This window comes from Lithobates pipiens, unplaced genomic scaffold (genome assembly GCF_037356315.1).
Source record: "Lithobates pipiens isolate NorthernLeopardFrog02 unplaced genomic scaffold, aLitPip1_a1.2 Scaffold_18, whole genome shotgun sequence".
Taxonomy (NCBI): domain Eukaryota; kingdom Metazoa; phylum Chordata; class Amphibia; order Anura; family Ranidae; genus Lithobates; species Lithobates pipiens.
This window is the reverse complement of record NW_027507758.1, coordinates 12,128,329-12,146,739: the sequence shown is the minus strand read 5'-3', so window position 1 is coordinate 12,146,739 and position 18,411 is coordinate 12,128,329. Positions and strand designations below refer to the sequence as shown.

The following is an 18,411-nucleotide window of genomic DNA, read 5'->3' as shown; positions in this document are numbered from 1 at the left end:
GGCGGATCAGAACTGATCCGTCCCGTGTGAAAGGACCCTAATGCTGAAGAACCAGGGCTCAGGAATGGCACTGTCAGGTTTCACAAACATCCCAGAATCACTACAAGTTGTTTTTTTGTTTTTAAAACTGCCGCCGTAATGACGTCACGAATTTCGTCATGACAATGCTAGTGCGCATGTGCGATGCCCGCAACGCGCATGCGCGAACCAAGCCTCGTCCTCGCGCCGGGCCCGCGCATGCGCAGAACGACCGAGCGGCGAACGAGGTAGTAACTGGGCGGCTGGAACGCAAGGAAACCAGCCGCCCAGGAGCAAGCCAGATACAGCGCACAGCGCTGAAGGGGGAAAGAAAAACACTGCAAAAAAAAAAAAAAGGAAGAAATACCCAGAAATGACACAGAAAGGCTGCCATGGAACAAACAAACAGCTCACCACTCCTGTAGACGGACACCAGCCGAGGTAGGTCCCCACACATGCCGGACTTCTGAGAGGAGGGGGGGGGGGCAAAAGTCACCTGCTAGTAGCTAGGCTCACGACTAACACGCGGCTTCACCTGTCAGTGACCAGGCATACACCTCTTCAGCGCCTCTTCCATATTCCCCTTTTCCATACTCCGCTAGTAGCTAGAGCTTATTGGAAATATGCGACTCCAAGTCGCTCGGCCGGTCCGTATCGCAGAAAAAAATGCAAGTCTTCAGGGTAAAAAAAGACACATGCTAGGTCCTATGGAGGAGGACAAAAAAAGAACACGGCCTCTGGCAGGGAGCAAAGATTTATGGGAGTGTCGTCCTATAGGGTAATGGAGGCGGGACTAAACCCCACACGTAGGCTGCCATGGAGTCTGTCAGGAAATACAATTTTAGCAAGGCGAGGGGTCAAGTTCCAGTTGGGCTACAAGGATATAGATTTGAAATACTTCCCACAAACCGCCGTCATTGTTCATCGGTACTTTGGCGTGGAATACCTGCCAGACAGCTGCCAGAACCCCGGTATTTTCTTCAACGGCAGGCGGTCCGCTTTCACATAAAAGAGGTCTCAGCGGCGAATTCGCCACAAGATCACTTTTACCGGTGGGCTGTAGAAATTTTTAAACGTCGCCTATGGAGATTTTTTTTAAAGGTAAAAATTTGTCGCCATTCCACGAGCGGGCGCAATTTTGAAGCCTGACATGTTGGGTATCAATTTACTTGGAGTAACATTATCTTTCACAATATAAAAAAAAAAATATATATATATATATATATATATATATATATATATATATATATATAGGGCTTATACATTTACTGTCTTATTTTTTTAATTAAAAAAAAGTGTTTTTTTTTTTCCAAAAGAATTTCACTTGTAAGACCGCTGCGCAAATACAGTGCGACATAAAGTATTGCAACGACCACCATTTTATTCTCTAGGGTGTCTGGGGAAAAAAATAAAAAAATAAATGAAAAAAATGTATTGAGATAGGAATTAAAGTGTCATTAAACCCAGACTATGAAAAACTCTCATTCCATGCTACATACCAGAGTGTGAATACTAGACATGCGCACACTGAAATATTTCGTTTCGGGGTTTTCGTTTTCGTCCGAAAAATAAATGTATTTAGTTACTCCCGAAAATTCGTTTTTATTTATTTTCATTTTGTTAAAAAAAATGCAGTCGTCTGAAAATCTGAAATAATTAAGGTCGAATCTGTCATTGAAGGCTGATGGTGTCTGTCGAATGTTCTAAGAAGATTCGACGGAGCAGCTGAACTGTACGGCGCCGCGATCGTAAAACATTTCCGGTCGAATGTTCCGCCTACAAGCTATAGTAGAATTCCAATGTTGTATGACACTAGTAATAATTATATTTATTAATTATTATTACTAGTCAACCAACATTAGAATTCTTCTATAGCCTATGGGTGGAGCATTTGACCATAAATGTCCACTCGCGGCGACTGCTTCATCGAATCTTCATGTCGCATCTTTTCTCTCTATGTCGAATAATCTTGGACTAATAGAGTTAGGCTAGGCACATTCAAATCTTTTCTCTCTATGTTGAATTTTTTCTCTCTGTGTTGAATTTTTTCTATGTCGAATTTTTTCTATGTCAAATCTTTTCTCTCTATGTCGAATCTTTTCTCTCTATGTCGAATCTTTTCTATGTCGAATCTTTTCTCTCTATGTCGAATCTTTTCTCTCTATGTCGAATCTTTTCTCTCTATGTCAAATCTTTTCTATGTCTAATCTTTTCTATGTCAAATCTTTTCTCTCTATGTCGAATCTTTTCTATGTCGAATCTTTTCTCTCTATGTCAAATCTTTTCTCTCTGTGTCGAATCTTTTCTATGTCGAATCTTTTCTCTCTATGTCGAATATTTTCTCTCTATGTCAAATCTTTTCTATGTTGAATCTTTTCTCTCTACGTCAAATCTTTTCTCTCTGTGTCGAATCTTTTCTATGTCGAATCTTTTCTATGTCGAATCTTTTCTCTCTATGTCAAATCTTTTCTATGTCAAATCTTTTCTATGTCGAATCTTTTCTATGTCGAATCTTTTCTCTCTATGTCGAATCTTTTCTATGTCGAATCTTTTCTCTCTATGTCAAATCTCTTCTATGTCGAATCTTTTCTCTCTATGTCAAATCTTTTCTATGTCGAATCTTTTCTCTCTATGTCAAATCTTTTCTATGTCGAATATTTTCTCTCTATGTCGAATATTTTCTCTCTATGTCGAATCTTTTCTCTCTATGTTGAATCTTTTCTATGTCGAATCTTTTCTCTCTATGTCGAATCTTTTCTCTCTGTCAAATCTTTTCTATGTTGAATATTTTCTCTCTATGTCGAATATTTTCTCTCTATGTCGAATCTTTTCTCTCTATGTCAAATCTCTTCTATGTCAAATCTTTTCTCTCTATGTCGAATCTTTTCTCTCTATGTCAAATCTTTTCTATGTTGAATATTTTCTCTCTATGTCGAATATTTTCTCTCTATGTCGAATCTTTTCTCTCTATGTTGAATCTTTTCTATGTCGAATCTTTTCTCTCTATGTCAAATCTCTTCTATATCGAATCTTTTCTCTCTATGTCAAATCTTTTCTATGTCGAATCTTTTCTCTCTATGTCAAATCTTTTCTATGTCGAATATTTTCTCTCTATGTCGAATATTTTCTCTCTATGTCGAATCTTTTCTCTCTCTAATGTCGAATCTTTTCTCTCTACGTAGAATAATCTTGAACTAATAGAGCTAAGGTTAGGCAGATTCGACCACAGGTTCGATGGACACAGATCACTATTGTCAGCGTCATGTCGAATCTCCTATCTATATCCAACTGTTGTCACAACGAAAATGGAAATAAAGCATTTGTTTGTCGGATATTTTCGGTTTTCGGATTCTGCACATTCATTATCGTTTGTTAAAACGATAACAAAAATACCTGAAATTCGGACGAAAATGCATTCGGACGAAAACGAATGCACATGTCTAGTGAATACCCACAAAGCCACTAAAGCATTTGTTTGGTGTAGAATGAAATATACCTGGTTCCTGCCTTCAGCTGTCCCTTCCATCTTCTCTGTGTCCCCACTGCAGGTTGATATTGTACAGAGCAGCGGGTGTCCTCTTCTGAGCATGCTCATATTTCAGTTCCTTTCTGAGCTCTTCATTTGCTCCTTTTTCTTACCCAAGCAGCCCATGTGACTATAGAATCACATATGCGGGCGCATACACAGTGGTAAACAACACTCTCCTCTCTTCCTCTCCCATCCTATTGCTAAACACTATTTCCCCCTCACAAATAGAGTTTTATTTTGGTGGTATTTAATCACCTCTGCATTTTTTGCGCTATAAATGAAAAAAGATCATCAATTTTGAAAAAGATACAAAAACAGTATTTTTTTACTTTCTGCTATAAAACATATCCGATAAAACAATTGAAAAAAAAAAATCAAATTTCTTCATAAATTTAAGCCAATATGTATTCTGCTACATGTAGCAGGACTGAGATATTGCGGCAGACAGTCAGACACTAACTGATACTTTTGACACTTGTTGGGGACCAGTGACACTAATACAGCGATCAGTTCTAAAAATATGCACTGTCACTGTACTAACACTGGCTGGGAAGGGGTTAACATGCAGGGGCGCTCAAAATCCTGGAGCTCCCGCAGCAAAGGCACATGATATAATTGGTCACGAATTAATAAAGCAACACATTTTTGACCCAAGAAAACCTTCTCCTCCTGTTCCTGGACTGGACTGGGGTCAAAGCAATAACTCCAAGGCCAATAATAAATAACACGTTATCTCCTCCAATTCCGCAACATGGCTGGTTGGTGAACGGCCGTTCAGAAACGAACTGAAAAGCGCGAAATGAAAAGTGCGAATCAACACCCTCCAAACTTCTACCAACACAAAATTAACAGAAGGAGCTCAAAGGGTGGCGCTAAAGAGCTGAAAAACCACGTAGTACGTCATTACGTTCGTGTTTGTTGGCCCGAAAATTCCTTGCCGTTTCAATGCAAGACAAGTTCCCGGCCAACGCCCTTCAGAAAAAAGTCCAAGGTGTTGTCTGTGGAAAATCTGATCCTGTGTATGAGGCTTAAGAGGATTTAAAAGAACAAAAACAAAATCCAGTGGCATGATATATATATGATTTATGTGTACGAATTATGGCAACTAACACTTCTCTGTTTAGTGTCACTTTAAGAGCTCTTTGAATAATAATAATAATAATAATAATAATAATAATAACAATAATAATAATAAAAAAAGGCATAAAAATATCTGGGGAAAAAAAAGGTATTCAGGCATTTCCATTGACACTAAAGGAAGCCAAAACATCTACAGACATTCAAATGTTTCCCTAAATCTGCCACTTTCTGTCCTCAATTGCTCACATAGAGCCGTAAAGGTCTTCTTTCTTCCATAACTAAAAGAAAAACTGTTGTGTTGGGGGTTGGGTGGTAAAAAAAATAAAAATATCCTGAAACCCCATGCATAGACATTGCTTTCATTAATTGGATGTGGTGTAATCAGATCTGCGGTGGGGATCCGGGGTGGAAGCTCTGAGGGACTCAAAGTCATCTCTGATCTCTTTGTAGAGCTTTACTTTGTGGACGGTCTAACACTGTGTTTTCTTTTTCCTCCACTTGGAAGGTTACGGGAATCTGAGCCCCAACACGGTCGGAGGTCGCATCTTCTGTGTCTTCTTTGCGCTATTTGGCATTCCACTGAATGTGATCCTGCTGAACCGTATCGGCCAGAAGATGCTCTATCTGGTCCATAGATATGCCAACTTCCTGGGGACAAAGATCCAACGCAAGGTGAGAGAGTGTGGTGCCGTTTCTATACTAGATGGCTTTTCCAGGAAATTGTAGTTCTCAGATTGTCCTGGATATGGGCATATGTGTTATCCAACCATTCTTGGAACCCAGGAACCACCATCCATGAATCAATGGTGTCAGGGAAAGTTATCTGAGAGGCAGACATTTCTCATTGCTCAAGAAGCCCCCAGCAAGCTCTGGAGGAACTCTACAATTCCATGGAAGCCTGGGTGAGAAACCCTCAGGGTTTCTCAGCCAAGGTTCCATGGAATTCTAGAGTTCCTCCAGAGGTTGCTGGGGGCTTCTTGAGCAATGAGAAATGTCTGCCTCTCAGGTAAGTGTCCCTGACACCATTGATCTTTTTAGCTATCTGTAAGGGGGGTAATTCTTCCCAATGGCCATAAATGTAAGGAGCGTTCTTCCCTCTGACCATCACACTGATGTATCATGAGTTGTAGATATAATCTTTATTAGCAGAGGGTTCGGTGAGAAAGTTATTTCAAGGGTTCCTCTGTGTTGAAAAGGTTTAGAAAGATTTACATGAGTTTTAGAGCAGAGGAAGATTCTAGACATGTGCGATTCATTTCGTTAAAAGTTGAAATTCGGACAAAATTTTCATTATTTAAGTATCTGAATCTCCGAATTACAATAGTAACAGATTTCAACAAATCCAAAATTTTAATGATACAACAAAATTAATTTGTTACATTTGGATGTTTGAAGCATGCAGGGGGTCTCTAAGTGAGGTCATGGGGGCGTGGCCACCCTGTGATGTCACCAGTAGACCATGCCCCCACGTTTTCCTTCCAGTAGAGGAGAAGCGGCTGTCATTCGGTGACCGACCGTGTTCCTTGGGCGGCAGGATTTTCTTCCTGGCCTGCCAAGCTGCATGCTCAGATAAGGTTCTGGTCAGTGGTGGCCCGTCCATACAGAGTGCAGGGGCATCGCCCCCCCCCCCCCCAATCCATTCACCCGGTCCCTAATCTGCATGCAGGGTGCCGAAAGAATGTGTAGAACTGTTGCTGGCTTTGTTGGGCTTACCAGGTATCTGCACATTCATGGGACCCCTCACCAATGGCATCCTGGGTCCTGGAACAGATGATGCACCCGAACATTTTTCTTCCAAAAAATTTTTCCCTCTCCACAACGCGGGGCCTCTTGTAGGAAGACGAAACAGGTGCAGACTCCTCCCACTGGCTCCTCTATTTGCGCAACTTCGCAGGCTTTTTCCAGGGCTCCTCCCACGCTTACACACCAACAGTGAATGTCCTTTGCCTTTCTCAAAATGGCACAGTCCAAAAAAAAAATGTCCACCCTCTATTCCATACACTCACATGTATACAGTTCTTTCCGTTGCAAGAGGTAACGATAAATCCCAGACGAGCCCCCACGTGTAGCACTGACCCCGAAGGAGCGGCTGGTTTTGTTGGGCTTACCGTTTACCGTTTAATATTCGCTATTGTCTTCCTGATTCTTCTCCCGGCCAATCAGGAAGCAGGTCCTGAGACCCGTTGGCCAAGAGGAGAATTGATCCTATTGGCTGCCGAGGAGGAGGAGACGCAGAGAAAGCCGCCCGTGAAGCCAAGGAGGAGGAGATGGCAATGCGTCGTTTTAACTGACAATTGCGCGGTCGTATGACATTATACCCTAACAAAATTTACGTCCTTTTTTCCCCACAAATAGAGCTTTCTTTTGGTGGTATTTGATCACCTCTGCGGTTTTTATTTTTTGCGGTATAAACAAAAAAAAGAGCGAACATTTTGAAAAAAAAAGCAGTATTTTGCTATAATAAATATCCCCAAAAAAATTATAAAAAACAAATTTCGTCCTCAGTTTAGGCCGATATGTATTCTTCTACATATTTTTGGTAAAAAAAAAAAGTTAATTGATTGGTTTGCGCAATAGTTATCTCGTCATCAAAATAAGGGGATAGATTTATGGCATTTTTATTATTATTATTATTTTTTTTTTATTTATTAGTAATGGCGGCGATCTGTGATTTTTATCGTGACTGCGACATTGCGGCGGACAGATCGGACACTTTTGACCCTATTTTGGGACCACTGGCATTTATACGGCGATCAGTGCTGTAAGAAATGCACTGATTACTGTGTAAATGTCACTGGCAGGGAAGGGGTTAAACACTAGGGGGGGGGGATCAAGGGGTTAAGTGTGTTCCCTGGGCGTGTTCTAACTGTAGGGGGGATGGGCTCACTAGAACATGCCAGAGATCGCTGCTTTCAATCACAGGGAGCAGTAGATCCCTGTCATGTTGCTAGGCAGAACAGGGAAATGCCTTGTTTATATTGGCATCTCCCTGTGCTGCCTCTCTGTGTCACGATCGTGGGCCACCGGCGGACATCGAGTCCGTGGGAGCCGCGAGCACGCTCCCGCGGCGTGCACGCGCCCGCTAGCTGCCAATGATGCAGCGGCGGGCGGGTACGTTGTTTTGCACACCCGTGCCACTTTACCTGAGCAGGTAAGTATAACATGATCGTTTTTTGTTTTTTTTAACCACTTGCCACATATACCGGTCGGCAAGTGGTTAAAAAAAAGAAACAATCATGTTATACTTGCCTGCGGTGTGTAATGGTTTTGCACAGAGCCGCCCGGATCCTCTTTTTCTTGGGTCCCTCGTCGGCACTCCTGGCCCCTCCCTCGTGTCGGGGTGCCCCCACGGCAAGCAGATTGCTATGGGGGCACCCGAGCCATTCAGACAATGGAGCTGTGGTTTGGCCCCCCGCCCCCTCTGTCTCCTGATTGGCTAACTGACTTTGATTGACAGCAGAGGGAGCCAAAGGCTGTGTCTCAGCCAGTCAGGAGGGAGAGTCCAAGATGGCCGAGGCACTGGTGCACATCGCTGGAACCCATTCGATTTTAGTCGACTAAAACACACAACTAAAACTAAAGGGGCATTACAGTCAAAAGAATATGACTAAAACTAAAACTAGATCGAAATTCAACGTAAAAATTAACACCTGTGTCCCAGCCAAAAAGCTTTGTTCAAATCTATAGGGCCCATTCACATCATAACACGGTGCGCTGCAGCGCATGCATTGTCCTGCATTGTGGTGCATTGAATTAGGCAGCGCATTCAAAATGAACGGGCTGTCAACGCACCTACAAATTACAGGTCCTGTGTAATTTTTTTTTTTTAAGTGAAGTACAGTACAGAGCATATGGGGGGGGGGGGTGTGTGTGTGTGCTGCAGCGCACTGTAGATGTGTGTTGGGGCCCAATTACCTTTGCATTTGCACCACAACACACACCTACAGAGCATTGCCATGCGTTATAATGGACTTATAATGGACCTCACCCACGTCTGAGTCCATCCACCTTAACACCGAGGTCTCTGGTTGTGTCTTACAGAAAATGGTGAAGCTCTTCTCCAGCTCTTGTGCGTTGTTTGCGGGTCTCCTCCTCTTCTTCCTGCTCCCCCCTATTCTCTTCCAGTGGGTGGAAGGCTGGACATACGAGGAGGGCTTCTACTACTCCTTCATCACACTCAGCACCATTGGCTTTGGAGACTACGTCATCGGTAAGTACAGAAAAACGAGGTGATTGTATTTATGATCCAACAACAATGGTAATGGGGGGGGGGGGGTGCGAGGTGTGGCCGTGGTTTTGGTGACATTTTGGATGTGGGAACATCTTATTTTAGCCCTTGAAGCAGAACTTAAGCCTGATAGACCTCTTGTCTAGTGTTGCAACGTCCACAAGGTTTCTTGCCAACACCTTGGCCTGGTTTCCTTCTGGGTTCTACATCTTTGGCCCATCTTGGTTGACCACCCTGGGAGGTGTGTGGGAGTTAATTGATCCTAAAAACGAGGCATGTTGGGTCTGTTTACATTCTAAAGAAGTTTGCCAACAGGAAGGTTAGAAGATTTTATTGTAGAAGAGATATAAGTTTCAACATTATCACGGGGGTGCGAGGTGTGGTCGTGGTTTTGGTGACATTTTGGATGTGGGAACATTTTATTTTAGCCCTTAAAGCAGAACTTAAGCCTGATAGACCTCTCGTCTATCGTTGCAACGTCCACAAGGTTTCTTGCCAACACCTTGGCCTGGTCTCCTTCGGGGGTTCTACATCTTCGGCCCATCTTGGTTGACCACCCTGGGAGGTGTGTGGGAGTTAATTAATCCTAAAAACGAGGCATGTTGAGTCTGTTTACTTCTAAAGAAGTTTGCCAACAGGAAGGTTAGAAGATTTTATTGTAGAAGAGATATTATAGGTTTCAACATTATCCCAGTACAGGTCTCTCGGAGTCTCCAGTTGGTGCACACTTTGCTTTGTAGCAACCTCACAAAGTCTCTCAGCATTACCTTCTCTGAGATACCCCAAGGGGAACACGTTCCCCGTCTTGTTTCCTCAGAAGAGGACTCCATTCTTGGTCACATGGTGGTCCTATTTGCTTCATAGCTCCCGGAGAACAAGTCTTCTGTCTCTGTGACCACCTCTCTGCAGAACTCCAGACCACCTCTCCATTCCAGCATTCTGCAGTTAGCGGGCAAACAATACATCTGCACGCATTTCTTTGCATCTGATCATGCCCATGCAAGCTACAGTACTGGTGGGAAGTGCCGGTTCTATGAGCAGGCACCCGCCCACCTCTTCGCTGTGACATGCCCCGACACTGTAGATCCAGCGGTTTCCCAACTTAGCAAGGCCATAATCACCTCTGTAGAGCAGCGGTCTTCAAACTGTGGCCTGGGGGCTATATGCGGCCCTTTGCCTGCTTTTATGCGGCCCTTAGGCACACCTCCCAACTTTTTGAGATGGGAATGAGGGACACCTATCAGCAAAAGTATGCAGGGATAGGACACACCCCCTTGCCACGCCCCCCTTAAAGGAGAATTGTACAAAAAAACAAGATTGGTTAAACCCACAAGTGCTTTTTTACCACTACTATTCCTTTATATTGGCTTTTGGAATTTACAAATGCAGCAATTTAGAAATCAGATGAAAGGTTTAGCGCTGGGAAACACTTTTTGATAAATAAAAAGTGCATTTTATATACAACTATATAGATCAGAGCAAAATGAGGGACAAATGAGAAGGAATGAGGGACAGAGGGACATTGTTCCAAATCAGGGAAGTCCCTCCAAATCAGGGACAGTTGGGAGCTATGCTTAGGGAATTATTCCCCCCCCCCTCCACTGGTCGGCAACTATGGGGCATAGTTCCTGACACCAACAATGGGGCACTAGTCCTCTCACTGGCACTATTACTCTCATTGATGCCAATGATGGGGCACTATTCCTCTTACTGACACCAATGATGGGGCACTATTCCTCTTACTGACACCAACGATGGGGCACTAGTCCACACACTGCCACCATTGATGGGGCATTAGTCCTTTCACTGACACCATTGATGATGGGCACTATTCCTCCCACTGACACCAATGATGGGCACTGAAATGGATAAGAACTATAAATTAGTTCTTGGTTATCTGCTGCTATTTCTAATTAAAAAGTATAAATGTGCATGCACATTAGAAGTAAACACTTTCTGAGATACGTTCAGTTCAGGCTACTTCTAAATTCTGATTTATTGGTGGGCGGTGTTGATATTTTATACAGAAAGATACGTCATTGATATGTCAGTCTAATTGGTACATCTTATTGGTTACAATACAAGAGAAATGAAGAAACTTGATGCTTGAAGTTTGGTTGACGCTGGTTCCCTTATCTCAAATGAATTCTTCTAACGCGGGGGATGTAGGGTATAGACGCCATCTTGGCTCCGAACAGAAAGTCAATCTGTATATTACATAATAAGTAAGGAGCATGGGAACATGTATACACATAAGCAAATAGACATTTTCTGATTATCATTATGTACATTGGATTCCTTAACAGTCCCCCCTAAAATGGCTATTTTCTTCTGTCCCTCATCTAAAGGTCCTACTCACCTGGCCCATTCTCCTCAGCAACTCTTTTTAAGCTGTATATAGAGTTGGGCAGCAACTAGTTCACTACCCCCCTCGATACAGCTGGAGAAGGGCAATCAGGTGCTATCTACCCCTATAACCCTAGAGGATTGTGAGACTTTGGACAGGGAGTGACTGTAGAGGTGTGAAGGGTTTGTCATTCTCCATCATAAGAGGGTCCTCTTCTTCTTGGTGGAGAAATGTAGGTGGGCTGTTGTCTACAGCCTTGCTCATTAACTTCTTTACGAAAGGTAGAATACAGCATACAATCGGGGCTAAAAGAACCAGGATTATTAGTACCGTTACCCCTATCTGGGCGAGCACCTTCTGCCACCCACTCATCCAGCTAAAATATTGATCCCATGGGTCTGTAATACCGGAGTTCTTCTTCAACTCCAATGACAAATCTTCTCATTTCTTTATAGCTAAAGTTACTTTACCATTTGGGCCGGTATTATCAGGAATGTAGGTGCAACAGGTTCCCATTTTTTCTATGATTTTACAGACACTTCCTTTCTCAGCTAACACCATGTCTAAGGCCATCCGGTTCTGGAATGTCATGTAGGAAGTGGGGGGGGGGGGGGTAACTGGTCAGCAATTCCCTGGAGGGCATCTTTAGTGTAATTCACGTATCTTTGTTGGTTGTAGTTTATGTAATTGATCCAATCTACATTCTTGTTCACATTTATTATGGGGATCAAAGACTCAAAACCAACTTTTACCTGATCCCTGGCTTTGAATTCATCAGGGACCCCCCTTGGGACCCCTATAGCATCTATGTACACATGAGGGTCAAAGCTTCCGGAGAGAGCTGCTCGCTTCCTCCTCTGACTGTGTGCTGGGTCAGTGTATGTATCAGGGGTATCTTCTGCTAGGATATGGAGGGGCATAATCACCTTTTCAAGGGCACATTCACCGGTCCAGATACCCTCTAATCTGGTCCTATGTTTCAACCCACTGTCCCTCCCAGGAACCACAATTCTGGCCCCAGTAACTGTCTGTAAAACACACATATATATCCTTACCATCAGGGATGTCACTGTACCAATGGCATTGCCATAAAAGAGTCAAACGGACAAGGTACTATGTCACAGTAATCAAAGGTAAAGGTGGTCACATGTGTTCCTGAAGAGTTGTACCAAAATGTAATTATGTTATCATTTTTTTGTGATGACCACCTCCTGGGCCTCCCCCCTAGACCAAACAGAAAAAGGATATGCAGCATGGTCGTCATGAAGTGGGCGGGATCTTGTCCTTGGGGGTGGAGCTTTCTTGCAGTGGGAAGCATGTATTCAGGTATTCTTCCCGGCCAATTCGACTGAGGTGGCTGTGGTCAGCAAAACTTGGAATGGACCATCATATCTGGGTTCAAGAGAATGTTTTCTCACAAATTTCTTTACCAGCCCCCAATCTCCAGGCAGTAGTTGGTGTGTTCCTGTATCTAATTCAGGATCTGGAATGGAAGAAAACACCTGGACATGCATTTGGGTTAATTCTCGTGATAATGCGGTTACATAATTAGTCAACACATCAGATTGCAACTGTAACTGTTGTGGAAAGTGACAGCCAAGTCTGGGGCTGAACCAAACTAAATTTTATAAGGGGATAGGGCATGTTACCCCCGGGGTGTGTGTCTGACACTGAACAGGGCAGTGGGCAAACTGTCTGGCCGACTCATGTTAGTCTTTTGGGCCATCTTTAACATCCTGTTTTTCTAGTGTCCCTTTTATCCTTTCTACCTTCCCGCTACTTTGAGGGTGGTAAGGGGTGTGTAGAGCCAACTGAACCCCCAGTGCTGCCCTAATCTTTTGTAAGGGTTGCTGTGAAGGCTGGGCCTGATCGCTCTCTATCACCTCTGGGACCTCAAATCTACATACTATCTCACTCAGTAGTTCCTTAGCTGTGATCCTGGCAGTCATGTCCACCTCCACTAGGGGGCGTATTCGAATCTGTCACTCCTTTGGCATTTGGGAGTGATCAATTTGTATCCTCTGGAAGGGGTATAGAGCTTTTGCCAGGCGCTTCTTCTGTGCCTTTTCTGTACATTCTGGGTTACATTTGTTGCAGATAGTGCATGATCTGCAGAAGTTGTTGGTCAATGAAGTAACGCATAAGTTCATAAGAGTCTTTGTCAAGTGGGCAGTTCCATTTCCCCATTGCACCATGGCTGGGTACATACTCCTGGGTAGACAAGGCTTCTTGTTGCACTCGAATAGTCCATCTCTGAGAGTTCCTCCTCTCTGTTTCCAGCTTTCCTTCTCATCCGGACTTGCTGCTTCCTGTAATTATTTCAGATAAACTCTGTCCAATGGGAGAGTCTGTAGGATAAGCACGGAATGGTCTTCTTCTACCACCCTGCTGTCCACTTCCCGTGGACCACTGGCTGTCTGTTTGGCAGCTGAATCGGCTAGATTGCCTCGAGCTTCCTTCGAGTTGAGTTTGTTGTGTGCTTTTACTTTTAGAATAGTCACTTGGGTTGGGAGAAGCAGGGCGTCCAAGTCCTTGATGGCTGAGCTGTTTCACAGGTGTTCCTGCAGCCATCAGGAACCCTCTGTCCTTCCAGATAACACCAAAATCATGGACAATGCTGAAAGCATATCTTGAGTCCGTATGAATGTTGGCTCTTTTTCCCTCTGCCAATTTACATGCTGTAGTAAGTGCCTCTAGCTCTGCCACCTGTGCAGACATCCCCGGCGGTAAGGTTTCAGTTTGGAGAACCGAGTTTTCAGCGGTGACCTGGATCCTGCAGGGGTATTTCACTCACGGTGGGGAGATGCGTGGTTTCCAGCCGCATTAGTTCGATGCAGTCATGGGGTGACAAGTCAAGACTTGACTCCTCCTCCTTTCCCCCCTCGAGAAGTGGAAGAAGGGTGGTAGGTTTCAGTGTTTGACAACGTAATAGAGTAATGCTGTCTAGAAGGTAGGAACACAGGAGTCTCAAGTGTCTGGCAATGGACAGATGTTTCGGCTGGATCTTGGTGGAGTATGGGAGCAATGTCATGGGGAGCAAGCAGAACGAGGCAGAGTCCGAGAGCCAAGTCCAAAGTTTTGTCAAACAAGGCTTGTACAGCAAAGACAGCTCACAGACACGATGGGCCTCCTCTTGTCCAGCCGACAGGAATAATATCCTATAGGGCATTGGCAGATGCCGTGTGATTGGGCGAGTACACCTGTAGCATGTCCCAGATGTTCAGATACAAAGGGCTTGAACGTTTTGTCGTAGTTTGTCGTAGTCTGCGAGCCCTAGCGCCAGAGATGGTGTGCTTGAAGGCCTCAAAGTTGGATATTGCTTCAGGAGACATCTGGAAGGGGTCTGCTTTCAGGGTATCATACAAAGCTTGTATCAGTAGGGAGCCTTCTGGAATCCATGTTCTGCAATAGGAAATTAGTCCAAGGAAGGAATGAAGGGGCTTCTGGCCTTGTGGCAGTGGGATGTCAGAGATTGCTTTCACCCTGTCTTCAGTGAGGTGTCTTGTCCCATGGGACAAGACAGTGTCCAAGAACAATTACAGATGTTGAGCACCACTGCAATTTGGGCTTTGAGGTTTTGCAGCCCTGTTTGGCAAGATAGCACAACTGGCTTTCTGAGGTGACTTCAACAGTGGGTAAGTCATCTGCACAGTGGAGAAGGTCATCAACATATTGGAGGAGAGTCACTTCCAGGTGATCCTCTTGTTATGTGTCAAGGATGATAGCCGTAGCATTTGCAAACTAGCTTGGAGAGTTCTGTGCCCCTTCTGGCATAACTGTTTAGGTACGTTGCTGTCTTTTCGTGGGTGAATGCAAAAGGTACCAGCAGGGGGGGTGAGGGTGGACACTGAAGAGAGCGTTTGCATGGTCTACCACTGTGAGGTACTTTGCAGTCAGGGACACCCCTGCAAGTAGCTGGTTCTCTTTTAGGGGTTCTCTTCTTCCTAGAGAACAGAGGTGTGTTACATGGAGATGCGCAGGGTGGGCTCCATCTGACACGAGGGCCTTGACATGCTTCAAAATAGCTGCAGATTGAGCTAACTTTAGGGGGGTTATTGTGGTTTCCGGGGCAATGATGCACCCTCTTTGAACTTGACTGAAACTGGTGGCACCTTTAAGTGACAGTTGTCTTCCGGTCCTGTGGATCATAGACACGCAGGAATTCTGTCAAGTACTTCTTTTGGTATTGAACTTGGAGTTATTGCTCCATAAAGTGTCATCAGGAGAGGCAGAGAACACAAAGCAGATGAGTCTTCCAAGGATAGGGGAGTATGTAACTTCACCCCCCCATAGGTGTGAAAATGATTGACGCCTGTAGTCTGGACAGCACATCAGCTCCTAGTAGATTCAAGGGACATGTAGAGGACACCACAAATCTGGTAAGCAAATTAGGAAATGTCCCCACTTGGAGAGGCTCAGTGAGTGGACTGGAGCGGGGCACCCCATCCACTTCCACGCAGGAAACATCAATAGTGGAAAGGAAAGAATTATCAGGCAGGTCCTCAGCCCTCAACACACTCCTGGCTGCACTCATGTCAATGAGAAAAGTGGTAGGTTTTCCTTGTATAGGTAACGTGACCTTTGCTAGGGGTCCCCCAGTCTCATTTGAGGACACTGTCATAAGGGGTGACACGGGTTTTCTCATTTCCTAGCATGAGTTGGGGCGTGGTGGTGGAGGTTCATGTCCACGTCGCCCTTCGGCGGGATCCCTGTCTTGTCTCCGATGTCTTGGGGCTCTGCATACTCTTCTGATGTGACCCCGCTTCCCACAGTTGTAACAGATGATCTTTTCCCTGGTATTGGGCAGTGGTGGTGGACGAGTGTAGGCGGGATCTTCGTCTTGTGTTACCATGAGGGGCGTTGTTTTTTTTCCTTTTTGGTTTTCTATCCCTCTGGCCACCAACAGTAAATCGGACATTTTCATTGAGCGATATTCAGGGTGGGCCACCATCAGGCTTTTTCTGATATCCTCTCTGAGTCCTGAGACAAAAGCAGATGATAACGTGTGTGTGCGTGTGTCTTTTCATAGAGGGAGAAGCCCAGATCATCAAAGGCCTGTATGAGTCTAGCATGATACTTCTCCACAGACTCCCCTTTATCTTGGGCAATATCTTGGATTGTGGTGGTCTGATCTGCCAATTTCTCCTTTGCCCAGTCGCGGAGTTGTGCACAGAACTCCACGCCTGAGGTGTAGGAAGTGGCACTTGTCAGGCAGACATCATAGTAGGGCCGCCTGCATAACTGGCCAAAAGACATGTCCTGCTTTAATTTGGCATAGGCTGATCAAGTCTCTCCAGGCAGCTTAATAAGTTTCTTGTATCTGCACTATCCTGCGGTAGAAGGGCATTGGCTGTTTCTCTGGGTCAAGCAAACTTGTCACTAAGGTTGCTGCTTGTGATGGGGTAAAAGCGACATACATCACCAGTGCCCCTTCTGGTAACCGAGACTGGTGTTGGGGCAGGGGCTGAGAATGGGCACTGTTTCTCATGGTTGTCAGCATATGTTTGAGATCCTCTCGGAACTGTGAGTCCGGAGCCAGATTAGGGGTTAAATCAGCAGGTGGCCTTGCTGCCTGTTGTTGGTCTTCCCACTCGGACGCTTCTTCATCATTAACATATCCGGCCTGTGAAGGTAGTGCTTCCATATTAGGGAAGACAGGTGTGTGGTAGGAACCATCCTGGTTTAAAAGGGAAGAACTGGTTATATGCCATGGCTGGGCCTATTGGGTGTACCAAGATGGCCGCCGGCAGGAAGTGCACCGGGCTGTGCCTGAAGTGAGGGCTTGGGTGTACCAAGATGGCCGCATGGGAGTGGTCACAGTGGGTTGTGTTCGGGTTGGGGTGGCGAGAAGGGAGTGGGCGTTAGGCGGATAGCAGGGTTGTCCCTCTCCTCCTTCGTTCCAGTTTTTGTATATGGGGGCGGTACAGCCACATTATCAACTCTGTGATACACATACATAGTACAATTTGCATCTTTCTTGATTTCCTCTTCTAATATCACATTCTAGCATTCCCTTCTCTCTCTCTCTTTTTTTTTCTTTCTTTCTTCGGACGGCTCAAGAGGAGAATACAGGCAACAAATTGGTTAATACTCCTCTGACTGCTGTCTTATCAAAGAATTCCTAGGGTGGGGGCTCGCATCCCTGCGAGAGATCTGTCTCCTCGCACACTCCCGACTGTTCCAGGGTCAAAACTAGCACGTCAGAGGTGGTGTGGAGCAGTGGCTTATGGCTCAACTGAATCTCCAACCCTCTTCGTGTATATCAAACAGTAATGGACAAATACACACACAGTACAGGACATGACACCTGACACTCTTTGAACTGCAAAGATAGCTCTCGGGAAAAGCTCACCTGAGTCACAAGACTGCCAAATTCCAGCTAGCCTTCTTTCAAACTGCCCTAATTCACAGTTTGAGATAAACCCTCAGGAAAGCTTTCCCGAGCAGAACATTCATAGACGGTTGCAAGGCTGCCACTTCCGCAAGCCTTCTTTCAAACTGCCCTAATTCACAGCTTGAGATTAACCCTCAGAGGTCCTACACAGCCAACCTCGAGTAACCCCGTCTATAAATGCCTGCAGAATTCCACCCCACCACTAGAGGTAGAATCTAGGGGTGAGGATGGACACACGCCTGCAGCTGCACTTTCAGTCTGCTAAATTTGCAATCCTTCAGAATGACAGACACTGAACAGATAATAGTCAGCAGAAAACCATTAGCAGGTTCGTTAAAACAGCTTCAGGCGAGAAATAAGTTACCTGCCTCTTTGAACAATCGAAAGGAGCCAACAAGACAAAATCAACCAGCCAAACCAGAGAAGTCGTACAAATGGTAAGGATAAATATGCTTACCGTACTGTTAGGGCTGCGCGCTTAACCCCCTTCTCTGATCTGGCCAGCCGTTCAGTCCTGGAATGCGGTCTCCCTTCGATTGTGGCCTGAAGCCCCACGTTGGGCGCCAGTTGAAATGGATAAGAACTATAAATTAGTTCTTGGTTATCTGCTGCTATTTCTAATTAAAAAGTATAAATGTGCATGCACATTAGAAGTAAACACTTTCTGAGATACGTTCAGTTCAGGCTACTTCTAAATTCTGATTTATTGGTGGGCGGTGTTGATATTTTATACAGAAAGATACGTCATTGATATGTCAGTCTAATTGGTACATCTTATTGGTTACAATACAAGAGAAATGAAGAAACTTGATGCT

The 18,411-nt window shown here is 44.8% G+C and overlaps 1 protein-coding gene across 1 annotated transcript in view; it reads left to right on the top strand.

Annotated features, from left to right (window-relative positions):
- KCNK17 (potassium two pore domain channel subfamily K member 17) overlaps positions 1 to 18,411 on the top strand; it is a 143,264-nt gene that overhangs the window by 118,299 nt on the left and 6,554 nt on the right. Inside the window, exons 3-4 of the mRNA XM_077485382.1 lie at positions 5,133 to 5,299; positions 8,669 to 8,837. Coding sequence (XP_077341508.1) covers positions 5,133 to 5,299; positions 8,669 to 8,837 — 336 coding nt within the window. The remainder of the gene's footprint in view (positions 1 to 5,132; positions 5,300 to 8,668; positions 8,838 to 18,411) is intronic.